Source organism: Phalacrocorax aristotelis, chromosome 1 (genome assembly GCF_949628215.1).
Source record: "Phalacrocorax aristotelis chromosome 1, bGulAri2.1, whole genome shotgun sequence".
NCBI classification, from domain to species: domain Eukaryota; kingdom Metazoa; phylum Chordata; class Aves; order Suliformes; family Phalacrocoracidae; genus Phalacrocorax; species Phalacrocorax aristotelis.
The window spans coordinates 150935906-150953616 of record NC_134276.1 but is presented as its reverse complement, the minus strand read 5'-3'; the positions used below and the strand labels follow the sequence as shown (position 1 = coordinate 150953616).

Sequence of the window (17711 nt, the reverse complement as noted above, 5' to 3'; positions counted from 1 at the left end):
GCACAAGAAAGATTTTTGCATAGATCCAGACACAGGATAAATCCTACCCATGGACTTTACTTATATAAATGCAGTCAGAAAAGTCTTGTATTAGAGATATTCCATGAAAGAAATTCTGCAAGTTTTTTAAAATAACCTTTTAAAGGAGGTTTGAGTCAAAGATACTATCAAGATTAATAAAAATACAAAAGTTCTGTTTTAGATTAAAAGAAGTGAAGTAGTGAGGAGGTTTTCAGTCACGGGAGGGTTAAGAGGTCTCCTTTTAATCCTGTTGAACGTGAGCTCCTCATAAATGTCTGTCCACTGTGAGCTGTTAGCAGCTGGTTTATTATGGAGTCTGGGTATGGAGATGAGTCCAGGTTAGTGAAAGAGGGAACTGTTGTCGTAGAAGTGAAGTTTTATTTATACATGAGGCATCCTAAAACAAGAATACGGAAAGAGAATAGTGCTTTGGGAATATGCACAAATTTCAGGTTTGGCAGTAAGGAGGCTTTTCAGAAGAATTCACCAGGAAAGCCTGGCACACAGTGAGATCAGATGGTCAGAGCTTGGTGAAAAGGGGGAAATAGCTGGTGTACAATGTGAAAGATGAGGCAAGGCAGGGAAATATGCAGTCTGATGGCCATAAGGATCAGTGAGAGAGAATGAGAGGAGAGGAAGAGAGCCAAGAGGAGTAATATTTGTGGGACAAGATTGGTGGAATATGGTGGGTGTCGTGGTTTAGCGGCAGCTCAGCCCCACACAGCCGCTCGCTCACTCCCCACCGGTAGATGGGGGAGAGAATCAGAAGGGTAACGCTCGTGGGTTGGGATAAGAACAGTTTAATAATTAAAATTAAAAGAAAGAACAGTAGAAATGCAATGTAAAGGAGAACAACGAGAGGCGCAAAGCCCCGGGGGAGGGGGAAGGGAGGGGAGAGGGGGAACGAACCGCCGGAACAAAACCGCACGCGCCGCAGCCGCTCGCCGCTCGCCGCCCGCCGACCCAACGCCGCGCCGCCTCCGCGCTGCCACTGCCCCCCCTCAATATACTGGTCATGGTGTCACATGGTATGGAATGAACCTGCCATTGGCCAGTCGGGGTCAGCCGTCCCCACCATGGCCCTGCCCCTCCCAGCCCCCCCCCCCCGCCACGCGGCAGAGCGCGGGAAGCTGGAAAGGTAGCCGACCCCCACAGTGAGGAGAATTAACCCCTTCTCAGCCAAAACCAGCACAGTGGGCAACAGCATCGTGAAAAGAAATTAATTTGGATGTAGTAGCATATACAGAAGTGAGGAGGAAAAAGGACGGATTGAAAGCAGCGGGGATCGGAAGAGGGAAGAATCAACATCTGTGCTATCACTGAGGGACAGCAGTGTCTTAGTCCAACAGAAGAACTAAACTGCCGGCTGTGACCAATTATAGTTTTTAAAATTTGATCAACAAGATGGCATGAATGAAAAGCAACTGGAGTATCCAGTTCCAGAGAGCTGCTGTGCCCCATTTTGTCCAATAGGATTTTATTTTGGTATCAATTAAATACAGCCAAGTAATAGACAGATGGCAAGTCGATGTTTTTCCGAGGTGAGGAGGAGACTTTCTTTCAAATGTTTTTCATTTCATAATCCTTCAGTTACTTTAAAAGAATGCCTTTTTTGTTTTATTATGTTCTGTGGAGGTTCTTTGTGGAATTGTGAAAGACACCCTTAGATAGCTTTAGAGTTTTAAAATGCAAGGCTCTTTTTTCTATACAATATTAATGGTAAATCCTTAGGTTTTTACAACCTATAATAGGCTAGGATCATTCTTAGACCAAGTATGAATGATAGATGTGGTTTTAAAATGTTACAGTTATCCAAACTGATTATAATTTGTTTTTAATTGCATGCTTTTTCTTTCCTCTTTTCTGTTTATATTGTTTTCTACCCTTCTGCCACTTCACTGCCTGTCTGAAGCTGTTTAATGAGTCAGTGCATGAGGTCAACCATTTTGGCTTTAAGTGGTTCAAGGTATGAGGACATCTCATTTGTGTGTACCTCTGCCCCAATATTTAATGTTGTTTTTGTAGCCCTGTGTTGTGTAATCCTACCCTCCATCATCTCATGATGTATGGTTTCCTGCTATTTTACAGGCTTCAGATTTGAATTACAGTGTCCATGAAGCTACTTGGGATTTCACGGTTCTCAGATAACTCTTTCAGATTAAAATCTTGCTCTCTTTAATCCAGCGTTTGAAAATATCCTGGCAGTGTGTATTAACTGAGGCAGTGGGTTAACTGTGTTAATACACAGTTTATATAAGGCAAGATGTCTCCAGCTGACTAAAGCTTTCTGTTTATTTCAGGTTCTTAGACCTGTTCTTTCTTTCATCTATCACAAAAATAAAATCAGGCTTTTCCTGCTGGGAACAGTGCACCCATTGGATTTGACATAGTTTGATTAATCTTCTGTGTAACAGAAACCCTGCCATACAGAAAGCAGATGAGGGAGTCTTACGTAGATGGGAAGACTTCAGAGTTCTTCAAGTTCTTTCTTTCTAATTTATTCACCTGGGGTTTTTTTGGTGCACCTGCTGAATCCTCTATGTAAATATTACTGTAAACTCCTTACAGCTGGGGGTTATGTGCTGCTGTGGCTGATCCCACTAATTCAGCACTTTAGCTTGAAGGTCAGAAGATATATGGAGACTTCTTTTTAGGTACTCTCCATAAGGCTGAAGGTAGGATTTCTCAGATAAATACTTCTGTCAAAAAATTCTCTCTATTAGAGATGGCAAAACCAAATGTAGATCCAGGCACTTTTTCTGAATTAACCAAATCTGAGTTTACTTTAGTAAAGCTATCATTATGTTCCTCAGGGAAAAAAAAAAAATCCCAGCTCAAAAATACAGTGGTAGTTTTATGTCCCTAGGAAAATATGATGGAAGTCATCTTTGACAAAAGGGCCTGCCTTGCTCACAAACTTTCTTTCATTGACCTGGTGCATCTTACCATGCCTTCCCCTGCAGTGGGAGGAAAGAGGTTATCAGCTTAGTCATAATCAGCACCATTCCCAGAACAATGCTGAAAACGTGTTTTGATCTTCACGAAGAATAAGGCCCTTTGTGTGGAACAAAGTGAAACAGAGATTCAGGTTCTGTGATTCAGCGTCAATCAATAAAACGTAGCGCCAGGTCCTTGGCTCAAGGAGCACAATATAGAATTACTTGCATTTTGAGCCTTGATTATTGGGAGGGCATAGTTCACAAATGTGTACTGACCGAAGATGCTTATGCCTTCCCTCTCTTTGCTCACATTCATCCCCTTACTTCACTGCACATGCCTTCAGTTTTCCCAGCCTGGGTCTTTCTGGGGCCATGCTGTGAAATGGAGCAGTGACCTAATTCATGATAAGAATTATCTTATTTTTTGAAGTTTTTTTTTTCATGTGAACCAATTTGCTGATCTTGTTCGTGGATCCCCACACAGCACTTGAGGCAAATCTGAGGAAGTATTAAACTGTGGGGACAGGACTGAGAAGTGGAGCCAGGAATTGCTTAGTATTATTACTAAAAATATTTTTACCAGAAGCTGTTATTGTGGCGTTTACAGTAGGCTGCTATTTCTATGCATGAGATGGTACACTGCCTGACCTCAACATATGTTTCTCTATCTTATTTTATTTCCTTCAAATTTGAAAAGCAGTAGGTTTTAGAATTTTAGATAGTATTTCTGCTGATAGTAGTGTGGCTCTGTTCTTTCAAGAATATCAACTACTGCTTAAATGCACTCTCTGTATAGTACCAGCTAACATCTAACTCCTTACCCTAAAATGTTGTGGCAAATAAACGCATCAAATACGGGCCGTTACCTGTTCTTTCCTTCCTCCCTTAAGTAGTTACCTAAACTGAAATTTTGGAGTTGGCAGTCTGATCTTGACACCTTCCATCAACTTTTTTGAATACAGTTCTCAGTATTGAAGATACAGTTCTCAGTGGGAAATTTTAAATAAGGTTAAGTGCGTAGACCTATAAATAGGTTTATCTGTGCTCAAACACTGTGTATTTTTATCCTACACAGGGCAGGTTTCTCTGCTTTGCCTTTTGAGAAAAAATAAAATATTTAATATTGTAATAGGAATGTATTGTTTAAATGTATTTTCTTATGCTAATTCTCCTCTCCCATTATCTGTATAAGTTATTTCAGCAGGATTTAATATTCTTTCAGGCACATATTACATGTAAAATATGTTGATAACAAGGCTTCTGAAACTCTCCATCACATATGCCTACCTCAAAATTCATATCTGTTTATTAAGGAAAAATAAATACAGAATAGGTGAATAACTGAGCCAGAACCTCCTTCACAGTTTTCTCCTTTTTCCCCGTTTCCTGTTCACCAGGATTTCCCCGTTGTAAGTACGAGGTCTGCAGAAGTTCAAATATAGAGTGCAGCCTCCAAGAGCTTTTTATCTCTTACCTATCAGTTACTGTAGAGAAATTCTAGCCAAGTTTTGTATGATACCTCTCATTTGTACTTCCGTCAGACCACCATTCCAGTCCTGTTTTAACCTTCTAGCATATATTACTTAGACTACCTTTTATTACAAGAATAGAAACTACATTTACAAGAGGATTATTATATATTGGACCCTATGCTATCACATGTCTTCTAAAAATGCAAAATAAATTAACACACATACCCTTCTGGCTGAGTATTCTGTTACTGAAATAGATGTGAAATATTTTCTCAAATATGTTGAGTGTTGGAATTGTTTCACAGCACAAATTCTGACGCATTAAATTACTTCCTACAGGTCACTGTAAATGGAAAATATAAAGTGGAATTTCTCATTAACCACTTACCTATAGGTGCTTTCTGAGCACCACAGAAACGTCAGAATTCTGACTGCTCTGTAACAGTTGCTGAACAGTTTGCTTTTAATGAATGTTTTTGACTCTTCTTCTGTATCTCCTAATGAGAAGTTTGATAAACCAAGTGATTTGAGATCAAGGCATCCAAGGCATGCTTTGGGGGTGAAGGTGCTGGAGCCTCAGTGCTTCCCACTGATTTCTCTAAGCAGTTTACATTCTCTTTGGCTGAACTCCTCTTGAATGTTTTCTGCAAAGCTCCTTTCTATAAAAGTCTGCCAAACTCATTTTGGTTTTTGAATGTATGTATATACATACATTTGTGTATTTAATTCATATTAAGTGTATGTAATTCATATTTGTTTATATATATCATTTGTGTATTTAATTCGTATTAAGTAAAAAAATCTATGCTAAAACCTTATAGTTTGATTTCTTTTACTGGTATAAGTTGTTTCAAGAGCTTTTCAACTCCATTGTCAACCCGAAGTATAGTCTTGCCATTGTTCTTCATTCTTTTGTCTGATTTTTTTCCTTTTGTTAGAGGAAGCACTTTGGCTAGGTAAAGTTGACTGTGCTCTGTGTCCTTGTCAATGAGTATGTTTGCAGTCTTTTTCAGAAGCAGTGCTTCTCCCTGAAGTTACTACTTCTCCCCGGGATTTTAAACGGATTGCATAGCCTCTTCCTTTAAAAATACCCAGATTTTTATTGAGTCAGACTCCTTACGTGGGAAGGGTGATTCAATATGTAATTCCTTCTTATTCAGTAACGTACCTTTTAGGAGGCGTAAGAGACTGAAATTTTTATTCTTTTCTGTCTTAGATGTGTTCAGCTATGCCTAGCTAGGGGTTGGTGGATTTTTTTTTCTCCAGTAGGGAAGAATGAATAAGAAAAAAACATTAATACTTAGAAAATCATGCCCAAAGACTTTGGGACAGAGTTATTTTTCTAACACTGTAGGGGAAAAAAAGGTCTAAATCTTTTGGTTATGTTTAATTTCTTGCACTCATTTAAGGTTACAATGTGGGCAAAGTTTAATGGCTTTTAGGAGACCTGGGACACTGAAAGGATAATTAACCTCTGTTCAAAATACACATTGAGTGTTGCCCCATATGAGTCACCTTTTTATTTAATGAAATGAGAAATACTGATGGAAACTGTTATATGGAAATGTGGTGCAAATGCTAATTTTAAGACAATTTGTCTGGATTTTTATGCCTTTTATTGTTTTACGTATAAATACGGATTTGACTTTATGCATTTTATTATAGTCAAGTATACTAGACAAAGCTTTATCTTGACCTATTACATGGTTTTCTCATGTACTACCTCTAGGTAGTATTTTATTTCTTGTGGCTCAAGAGAGGATCAAAGTACCTTCAAGTCTGGTTTGACAGAGAAAGTCATGCAGGTTTGATTACATTAATGCTTGCTTGGAATTGTGAGGACCCAAGCAAATACTTGTGTTAATATTTGTTTCAAGCTAGTCTTGTGCTTTTTGCATTTGGAATTTCTTTTCCACTTTCCAGTTGTGTTCTTTAACTGTGATCTTAGATGCAAGTGTGATACAATAATATTAGAGCAATATAAAAGTTCATTAGACTTGCACATTAGATTCATAAATATCTTCATATTTTCATCTGTCATATTTTTTGACATAATTGATTTTTCCCCAAAATCCATGAAGTGCAAGAAAAGAAATTGTATTCCTTTCCAGATCATTCTCTTAAATAGAAAAGCACAGAAGAGTGACAGACCTGAGGCTCATTAAATTGAGGATGTCTCCTCTATTTCAAACATTTCCTACTCACTCAAAAGCTTCCAAACTTTGTTATACTGCGCTTTTACCATCAGATTCCTTCGAACCCTTCACTGAATTTCAGCCCAAGTGCAGTTGGCTCAGTATGGGGGGATTACTTTTTAGCTGATGTGTCTAGGTTCTGCTATTTGTTTTCTGTTAACTACAATGCTAAAGATTTGCTTGCACAAGTTAGCAGAAGTGGAAGTTTTCCTGAGCTTGCCAATGAGACTGTACTTCTTCAATTAGCCACGTGTTCAACCTTCATGTGGCAACGCATGTGCTTTCACATAATAACTGCTTTTGTGTGTTTATGTTCATGATCCTTAATGTCTTTTGGGAGAAGGGTGTTAAAGTTGTATGTGGAATTAGCATACCATTTTTTCAATACTTGTAGTGAGTTAATACATTATCCCAGAATTTTTCTTTTTGGAGAAGCGACCAATGCTGTATAAAGTAACAATCTATGCTGTGTTATGTAGCACAGCATTAAATATTTACTTTGAATATCATTCAGTTATGTCTAAACTGTCTGCCATGGTGACATATCCTAGCTAACCTGAAACTGTCTAAAATGCAGCAAAATGGAAATCAGCATGATCTACAGAAAGCTTGTGAAAAACTGCTGAAATCCTTGGGCAGTTAATCTGAGCTGAAAGGCTTCCTTTGGCCCAAATACTACTGCTACCTTAGGAGCAATCACAGAGATGTACTCTAAGAAAGGTCAAGTTATTTTGAAGATGTCCATGTTTGGTGTTGTGGCTGGAGTATCATGAATTAGCCGTATTTCTAGAGATTTTGTTTGGATGTAGGAAATTGTGCCAAATGGGTGTGTGCAAAACTGTGCGGGATGTGCTAAATGTGCTAAATTCTAGTTTCTCTGCCTCTGTAGAGATTTTTAAATGGTGATCAAAATCCAGGTTTTTTGCAAGATTGTTTTCCCTTGAATTGTTATCCTTGAAATAGTGATTGCTGTTCTGTTCCCAAGGGGCTGGAGAGATTCATTGCTAGCCACAGAAGGTAAACACAAGACAGTTTCCTAAGACTGTAGAGACATGTAAAATAAAACAGGATAGCTTCCTTTAGTATGGTTGCAAGGGTTAAATGAGAATACTTCATCGGGTAATGGTTCCAGCTGAGGGAAATGCAGAAATAAAATTGTAACTTGTTATAGTTTTGAGATACCAGAGACTACAACGGATTTCTGTCCTCAATAGAAATCAGAATTCAGTCTTCAACTTACTTTTTCCAGGCCTGACTCAAATATTTTGTATGTGTTGAGCAGAGACAATTATTGCTTCCTTCTGAAGAGCTCTTGTCCCAGTAGTAGGCTGTTGCTTATTTATATGGCTTATGGCCCTCATTTAGGAGATACAACTGTCAGAGCTACCTCCAAGCATCCTAACAGGACACAGCTGTGACTTATTCAGGCCTGAAGTCTGGCAGCTCAGAAGTTTTCTCTTTTCCAAACATCTGTGAATTTTGATTCCTCCTCCTTCATACAAGAGCTCAGTGGTCTCAGAATATAAGTAAAAAGCACTCTTGATTGGTACTTAAGTAACGTACTCCTTGACAAAGACTCGTCTATTTCTATTTCTGTGGGTTCTGCAGGAGTAACATTGTACTGTCAGATATCGTCCGCTCAGTCTAGTATTAGTGCTCTTCATTGCCTAGAGCCATCAGTGGAGACAGTAAGGAGCAACACAGAGATTAATTCCATTATCAGATGCTTTTTTTATAACTAATGTTTTTGTTGAGAGACCAACTCATGGAAACAGGAGACATCAGCTGTCTAAGTGTCTCACTTTCACAGTGATAAGAAAATTTGCATTCAACTACAGTATGCTGAAGCTTTTCAGACTATAGTCTTTTGTCCTCTCTCTTTATCTTTCTTCTCTCCTTTTTCCCAGTTAATAAAGTAGGAATGGGACAGTGGCACCAGTTCTGTTAAGCCACTAACACACTGTATTTTATCAGGGATGCTAAATGAACAAAATCCTAACAAACTAAAAATCAAAGGTACAAAGACTTAAGAAAGTCACACACTAATGTAAAGAAACACAAAGTTCATCTCTAAAATTACTGCTGCATATTACACATGATCAGAAGATCCTGCCTTGTCTCTGGAGAATTGATAATCCACCAGCAATTTTCACAGCTTTGACACTAACTCCCTTCTTCATCGTGACTAAAACAGGACTCCTCTTCCCCATGTGCAGTCTGCCACAGCCCTCTAATGGTATACACAGTTGACCTTGACAAAAGGGGCGCTGTAAATCTGGCATCCTCTTTGAAATCGAAGTTAATGTGATGTATAGAAACATCTTAATTGTTGCACAGTGTTCTGCTGTGTTTATTTCTGAATGGCTTTAGATAGGATCTTCAACTAAGGAATTTCAACTAGTGGGGGGAAAAAAAAAAAAAAAGAAAAAATTCATTTGTCTGTATAGGATCTTATGGCAATGTTCATTAACAGTGACCACACTTAACAACTGAAGGAGTTATACAGGGTGATAAGCATAGTGTAGAGAAGAATGCTTTCTTTAGGTGAACATTGGTTCAACTTAGGCTATTTTTATGGTGCCTACAGTTACAGAATAAAAATGAACGTAAAGGATCTTAGCCCCTTATGTATCTGCTTCAAAAGGATTAGTGGTCTCACACTGTCGTAGTGGAGAAGCCGGTAGCCATGATGCATTCCTCTGTCCACCTACAGGCGTATGCATACTCATGCACTGGTGGTGAATAAGAGGGCCTTGATGTGGAGCCAGAGCTCCAGCCTGTGTGGTAGGGCAGAGCCATTCTGTTTTATACCCTCCTGCTGTCAGTGTGACAGAGCTTTCAGCTATTCTTCTAGTTGAGGGCTGTCCTTACCTTACAAACCAGAAATTACATCTGAATTTTATCAGGGTGGGGGGAGAGATTTTTCCTGTTATTTCTTACTTATTTCTCTCATTTCCCTCTGATATTTTTAGCTCTCAAAAATCTAAACCTAACAGCTTTCCCAGTATCTATTAGAATTTGAAAGTTGTTCCCTTAATTCAGAATATCCAAGAATTTAGTTAAGTGTCTTGGATATAGTCTTTAAGAGTACCCAAAGCCACCCTACTGCTTTCACAAAAATGGGGCTCTGATGAAACCATAATTCATTTCCCTCTTATTTTGTGTAAAGGTTTATTAGCTTGTGATTTAAGCAAACCATCTGGTCCTGCTGGCAACCCAAGTTATGTCAGACTTAATGCTTTCTCCCTGTAATATGTTACTTGAGGCAGTTAAATTACATACTTAAGTCCCAAGTCTGGCCTGTGCTTTTTCCATGTCTTAACATCTGTTCTGGGAAATTTTTCTGGGATCCAAACAAGTTTGCAGGAGTGAGAACTCTTGTCTTTGTCTTTCTTTTCAAGTCTATTTCTTTCCCTTCTCTCTGTCCTGCACTCTAATCAGCTCAACTAAGTAAAAGATAATGCAGAAATTTGCAGTCCCTTTTTCATTTCAGTAATGTACACAGTGAAATGAAAAATAGTTTAAAAACTCGAGCTGTAGAAAAGTAGGAGACTGTCCTCTGAGAGAGTGAGTGACACTTTGAGAAATGTTAATTATTTTTTTCAGTCCTTGTAGTGTTCTTACTACTGGCTTGCAATTGCAAGACTTTTTGTTTTGCTGGCCTAATTTATTTTGGGCAAAAGTACAGATTTCCAGTACATTTTGTCTTGTAATGCAAATTTCTTGTTTATACAAGAAAGGTCTATGTTCAGAAAGCCAATAATTTTAAATATACAAGCTGGCCTGCTGAGGTGGTTTTGAAAATAAGATCTCTAGCAATTGATTTATACAATGCTCCTGGAAAATTAATTGTTCATGCTGGTATTTGTATCTGTAGTCTCTAAAATTTCATCAGTTTGTATTCTGCCTGGAACTTTTGAGGCACAACAATTAATATAAACAGCTATTTCATAGCCCACTGTGTCTGTCTGTACACTGAAAAAAATATAATTTCTTTCCTTCAATCAGAAACATAAAAATGTGTCTGGTTTTAGCTATGTAATTAAACATTAAACTATAAGTTTCCCATCTGTTGCTGCACGTAAAGTACTGTATCTCCAGTTTAGGAGTAGGGTTCTTAATGTAATAGTCAAGTCCCTTTCTCATGCCCTTTGAGACTTTTAATTATGGACTGATATGCAGTCTTTTTTTCTGGATCAAAAGAAAAAAAAAGGACGAGGAAGGAACAGTAACAGACTGACAGATACGTTGGACCATCTCAATGGTTGAAACTTTAGCTGTATCAGTGAAATACCTCATGAGGTTCAACAAGGCACTAGTGATAGGACGAGAGGAAATGGCCTCAAGCTGCATCAGGGGAGGTTTAGATTGGATATTAGGAAAAATTTCTTTACTGAAAGAGTGGTCAGACATTGGAACAGGCTGCCCAGAGAGGTGGTGGAGTCACCATCCCTGGAGGTGTTATAAAAATGTGTAGATGTGAAAATTCAGGGCATGGTTTAGGAGGCATGGTGGTGTTGGGTTGACAGTTGGTTTTGATGATGATCTTAGAGGTCTTTTCCAACCATAATGATTATATGATTCTAAGGCTAAGTGCAAGGTCCTGCACCTGGATTGGGGCAATCCCCAATGTCAATACAAATGGGGGGATAAAGTGATTGAGAGCAGCCTGTGGAGAAGGACTTGTGGGTCCTGGTGGACGAAAAGCTGGACATGAGGTGGCAATGTGCACTTGAAGCCCAGAAGGGCAAACATATCCTGGGCCGCATCAAAAGAAACATGGCCAGCATGTCAAGGGAAGTCATTCTGCCGCTCTACTCTGCTCCAGTGAGACTCCCCCTGCTGGAGTACTGCATCCAGCTCAAGAGTCCTCAGCACAGGAAAGACATGGACTTGTTGGAGCAGGTCCAGAGGAGGACTACAAAAATGATCAGAGGGTTGGAGCACTTATCCTGTGAAGAAACGCTGAGAGAGTTGGGGTTGACCAGGCTGGAGAAGAAAAGGCTCCAGAAGACCTTATTGTGCCCTTTCAATGTATAAAGGGGGATTATAAGAACAACGGAGAGAGATTTTTTTACCAAGCTGTACAGTGGCAGGTCAAGGAGCAGTGTTTTTAAACTCTAAGAGGTTGGATTTAGACTGCACGTAAGGAAATTTTTTATTATGAGGGTGGTGAGACACTGGGACTGAGAAGTTGTGGATATCCCATCATCAGAAGTCTTCAAGGTCAGGTTGGACAGGGATTTGGACAACCTGATTGAGTGGAAGATGTCCCTGCCCACGGCAGTAAGGTTGGACTAGATGATCTTTAAAGGTCCCTTCCAACCCAAGCCATTCCTTGGTTCTATGAAAAAATTAATAACAGAGAGAAATACAGTCTCTTCTGCAAAGAGACAATTGTTAATATATGGGCAGGGAAGAGCCTTGTCTAACATTACATAAAAATCATTTTATATAGTTTTATTTAAGTTTTATATAAGTTTTATTTAAGCCAGTTATATACATTTGAACTATGGATGCATTCATGTCCTGTCCCTTAAGACTGGAAAATTTTCCTTTGGAGTGTCTGTGGAGGGCATTCTTTAACTTTTTCCTCTCTCTTTATATGCACATAGCATATAGAAGTGGATTGCATGGGTCACCATTTCAGAATAGATCCTCTGCCACTGCAGATATTTTTCAAGTGCATAGAATTTTACTCCTTTCTTTGCCATATTGATGACTTTGTCCATTGCCTTTTTATGTTTGCAAAGTATCGCTGTAGTGAATTACATCATGTTACTAGCATTCATGATGCATTTGTTGCTTGGATGATGGCCCAGAATTGCTCTGCTTCTCTGACAAGGTGTAAGCAGGAAATGAAGCTCCAGAGCTATCTTCCTGAGAGGGCTATAGAGGCCTTTTTCAATTTTCTGTGCAGTAGAAAAGTTCACTTCAGGTGATCCTTTATCACTTAGGACAAAGTTCACAAGGGGAAGAAAAAGTTAGCTGCCTCTGCATTGCAATTTAAACACGCTGAAGGATTTGGGGCCCCTGAGGCTGCTTTAGTTAGCCTGTGTGTCTGGACTGACCTTAGGTATTGGAGCCTTTGGGCTCTGATTTTAAGAGGCAACCAACATCAACCATATCAATTGATGTAGCCTTCTTCCTGGCCTGAAATATCTACTGTGTCTCAAAAATTTTCAGTCGTAAATTAGTTCTCCTCATATAACAGGTGGGAATTTGAGCTTGCCTGTCTTGATCATTAGTATTCTTTCCAGGAGCTAGTATGGAGGTTGGTAGGATCCCCAGCCTCATTAATATTTTGTATATCCAGTCCCCTTCTCAATTTTACTGTCTTTTTACTGGTTTTTCAGAACTTGACCAAGCACTTTGGAAGCACGTGGCTTCACATTACCCAATGGCCAAAAAGCTTACGAGAAAACACCTCGTATTTGGAGATAATGTGCTAACTGTATGTCTGTGCAACAGCCTGTTTTCTGATTGACAGTTGCATCAGAGGAACCTGAAATTATAGTTTGTAGGAGTAGGGAGGTTAAGATGGTAGGCAGTCTCATGAAAAGGGCTTGATTTTTTTTTATTATTACATCATTTCTTCTATTTCTTTACGGGCTGCCACTGACATGGTAGATAAACTACTTCTGTTGTACTGCCTTTCTCTCCACCTCGGTTTCATGTTTCTAAGGAGATGTAATACTATGTAAAATATTTGTGCTGTGTTGACATTTCCCTTTTCTGTTACTGTGAATCCCATATTGATCAAATTTACATAGTTTGTCCTCTTTCACATAGTTTGTTCAGTCTCTCAGGAACTCTCTCCTCTAATGGAAACTTCATATTCAGCTTCATGTTCTTCCTTAAATATAAGATGTCAGCTGGTCAGGTCACTTAGGGCCTAAAAGCAATAAAAAAAAAAAAGTCTCCATTTAAGTTCTCTGCAGATCCATCCTGCTCAAAATACATGAAGACCTTTCAGGCCTGTCTACAGAAAATTGAATCAGGGGTAAGTCATAGATATTCAAAGATATGCTCTGTTTTACATACTATCATTTGCGCAGAGGGCAAAAAGGAGCAAGTGCGCACTCTTTAACACCTTCTGAAGTGGAAACTTTCTAGTTCTAACTGACAGGGCACAAGCTTACCTACGGTTAAATTGAAAATGTCAACAGCATGTGTCTGAAAATGCCTCGGTGTACCAAGAACTCTGGTTCTTGGCAAATATTTTTTCTTTATTATATAATTACCTTCTCTCAGGGAAAGAAAAAACTCAAGGGTAGATTTGAAGTTTTTTGTATAGGCTAAATTAGATGTGCTTTGCAAGCAGTTTGCTTCCAGTGACTATTCCTGTATCATTTCTCACAGGACTGCTTACTGGGACATACAGAGTCAGGTCTGCACTAAGATTCATAAGCTGCCAAATAAAATGTTTCGTTTTGTGGAAGTATAATTGAAATGCTTCCATGGAATACCTATAACTTGGTGAATCTGAACAATGAAGTCTTTATTGTGAATACGGTCATCACTATTTTGGTGAATTTTGTCTTTAGTAAATTGCATGACAAATGGTACTTGCTGGAGAGGATGAAAGGTAATGGCAGTTCTGTGAACTAAGTTGTTGGCACAGTTTAAAAGCCGCTTGCATTCCAGCCATTCCTAATACATGATTAGATCAATTTTCTGTTAACCTGCAAAACCAGAATATAACCTTAGAATTAAAAGAATTACCAAATGGAGCAATAAGAAAAAGATTAAGTACCTGCAATAACCATTAGCGCAAAGTACTCCTGCAGAGTTAGATCTTGCCATTGAGCACTAGGAGCCTTGGCCTAGTTATTGACCTCTAGCCTCCTTGTGTCTTCTTACAGCATGGAGTTGTTATGCCAGAGATCTGCATCAAGCAAACCAGCCCTTCAGTGTTAGCATCACTAATCTTGGTGACTGGGAATGGAATGAAGGATGTCAGAAATCTTTCAGTCCTAATTATGGAAAAGATGTTACTTCAGAGATTGTTTTACCTTGGCAACTGACAGATTGACATAAGTCGTTTTGATTGTTGCAGTTGGCTGGGGGCTTGTTTATTTGAGGTTGTTTTCTGTTATAAGCAGAGGGTTTTGTACTCAGTGTGCCTCTTTTCTTCTCAGTTTAAGGGAAAATGTTTGTGTAGGTAATTCTGATCCACCCAAAGGAAGTAGAAGCTGATGCACTAGAAGCTGATATACTAGTACACCCTCACTTTCCCAGCATGTTACTATTTTTCTCTTTCTAGGCATCAGTTTCTATCCTAGTAGTACTCTTGCTCTTCATTGTTTCTGCAGTTTTTCTTTGGATTCTTTTCTGATATATTTCTCTTTTTCATTTTATGGGGTTTTCTCTTTGTTTTAAAAATTGACAGTTTCTGATCTTGTTTTGCACACTGAACACTAATAAGACAGGAAAAGTTGGGCTGTTATATGCATGCTAGCCAGTTTGGACTATGTGCCACTGAAATTATCCTTCAGTCTGTTGATTACTGGATGAATTATTGGCTGTACATCTCAAATAGTTTTTGATAATTACATATTTTAAATTTTTCTTAATTTGCTGGGCAAAAGAAGAATGCTTGTTGTCAGCTGCATTTGAGTGGAAGTAGATAGGCTTCCTGCAGCAAGCACTGCACAGTGTCGATGCCAGATTTTTAGAAATCTGCTAATCCTGAATTGCAATGTTTCTTGCTCGATCACTGATTGAGGATGAAGAACAGTCTTGTTAGCCATGTTTGTCCTGAGGCATTAGCTCTGCCCCTAGGAGTACAGGACTTATTAAAGCAAGGGGTGGTATGTTCCATACCTTCCATCCTCCAGCACCTGTATAGCGTGTGATAAGCCCAACTCTCTTTGTAAAAACATGTAAGTAGAAATTGAGCTTGATGTAATTTCAGTAATTCACTTCCAGGATGGAGCACAAGTTGATTGTTATGCAGGGATATAAATGCAATGCAGTGCTGTATCATCATACTAAATTTATACAAATGTTTCATTATGTGCAACAGTAGCGGCTGAGTTTCCCATTTGAAGCACATTATAAAATCATTTATGAACGCTTGGTTGTGATAGAAAATCGATATGGAAGAAGTCAGTGAAAGTAATGTGTGCCATCAATCATTATTATAAAATTATTAAAAGAATATCCAGAGGTTTTTGTATGTTACATGTAGCTGTACTTGAGTATTTATTGTGGGTTTGCATATTAATTAGTGATAAATTCTAGCTGAGGCAGAACCTGTTCCAAGTGCAAAATAAAATATGTCTATGTTCATTTGGTTTAATATCTGTGCTAGATTTTACAATCGTGTTAATTCTGAACCTTTCCCGTTTGCCAAAGTTATGAGCATTGCTCTGCTGTACCTGTCTGCCATCAGCAACTCTTTGAATGTCTTTTACGTTGCTAAATCACAAAACGTGCCTATAAGCATTGAACAACAGGTATTTTGAGGGAAGTAGCCTTACATCTTCATGGAACCCAGTCCTCTCCCTGTTTCAGAAACATTACCTTCGTTCTTGAAGTGGATATGTAGTTTTTCGTTCAGCATCATTTACAGAGAAAGTTTTTTTATACTCTTGGTGTAGTATCAATGTATTCTATTTCACACCTAGCATTTCTGTGGGCTAATTTTAATCTATATCAGCTATCCTTTTATCATTGTGGTACGTTTTCTAAAATAGAAATACTGAAGAGTTAAAGATTTGTAATTTGATACTGTAATGGTAACATTCCAGTGACCAGACTGTGTTCATTCACAGACTGTAATGTTGCTTCGGTCAAGTGCAGACATCCTGTCCACAGCACTAGATGATGCATCCAGTCTACAGAAGTGTTATGCAGTGTACATGCACTGGTAACCTTTGTGCTCCAATTTAGTTGTGACATTTAGTAAGTTCCAGCTGGTCACATTACACTATTTTTCTCTCCTCTTGTCTTCCCAAAAAATGTTTTAGGTAGAAGAGCTGATGATGGCCATGGAGAAGGTTAAGCAGGAGCTGGAGTCAATGAAAGCAAAACTGTCCTCTACACAACAGTCTTTGGCTGAGAAGGAAACCCACTTGACCAACCTACGAGCTGAAAGAAGAAAACATTTGGAGGAGGTCCTGGAGATGAAGTAAGTGTTTCTTTCCATTATTTGTAAGCATGTTTTATTGGTATCTCTGAATTCTCCTCTGATCCCTGGTGTTCTAAAGGCAACCACTGTATGAATATGTCTCTATAGATAGTAGCTATCTGTGTAATCCGTTGAACCTTCAGAAGTGACTTCTGACCAGGGATTACCTACACTACTTTCACACTTTCTTTACAGCTCAAAAATGTTTCTTCCTTCTGATCATTTGCAGTAGACTACTACTATTTGCACAGTAGCATTTTCAAAGGTCCTAAACAATTATTGGAACTCAATTATTTGTGTGTCTTACAAAGTGCCATCTTGCTTTGGATAGCCTAGAATCTACTTTAAGGTAAGACACAAGTCAGTGTGGCAAATGACAAAAAGGACAGAGGGAAGAGATAAACATAATATCAGGTAGTTGTAATGCTAAAATCAGACTGCAGATGTCTGGTCTGCTGAAGTATTTTTCAGACTCACGCAGATGATTCATTAGCACTGGAACAGAGTTTGAAATTCTCTATCAACTAGACTTCTCTTGTCATCTTTACATAAGGAGGCCTGAATAAAACCAAGCTTGAGGAGGTGGGGAGAAGTGAGGAATTAGACTTCTAAGGCTTAAATACTTCCTAATTTCTGACCGTGCATTATAGATAAATAGCTATCCTTAGTTTAGGGAGACATGAATCCATTTAGTGCAATGATGGATAGTGCTGCCAGCAGTTCATTAGAAACACTTTCAGTTGTTTAGCCAGCCCTGAAGAGAAGGAACATTTTTATTGGCAGGACCAGCAGTGGTTCCTCCACTGTGGTTTTGTGAGCCATTATTTATTTATTTAACTTTTCTACACTAGCCTCTTTCCTTTTTTTTTTTTTTAATGAAAGGATAGAAAAACAGCTGTTACAAAATGGAAAGAGAGGTGGCTTAGATCTTGAAACTCTAACATAAGAG

General features: G+C 38.7%; 1 protein-coding gene across 7 annotated transcripts in view; it reads left to right on the top strand.

Annotated features, from left to right (window-relative positions):
• The window catches only part of ERC1 (ELKS/RAB6-interacting/CAST family member 1), a 303504-nt gene that overhangs the window by 182920 nt on the left and 102873 nt on the right, over nt 1-17711 (top strand). For all 7 annotated transcript variants that reach the window (XM_075115935.1, XM_075115897.1, XM_075115945.1 and 4 more), the window contains one exon: nt 16602-16762. In XM_075115935.1, coding sequence (XP_074972036.1) covers nt 16602-16762 — 161 coding nt within the window. The remainder of the gene's footprint in view (nt 1-16601; nt 16763-17711) is intronic.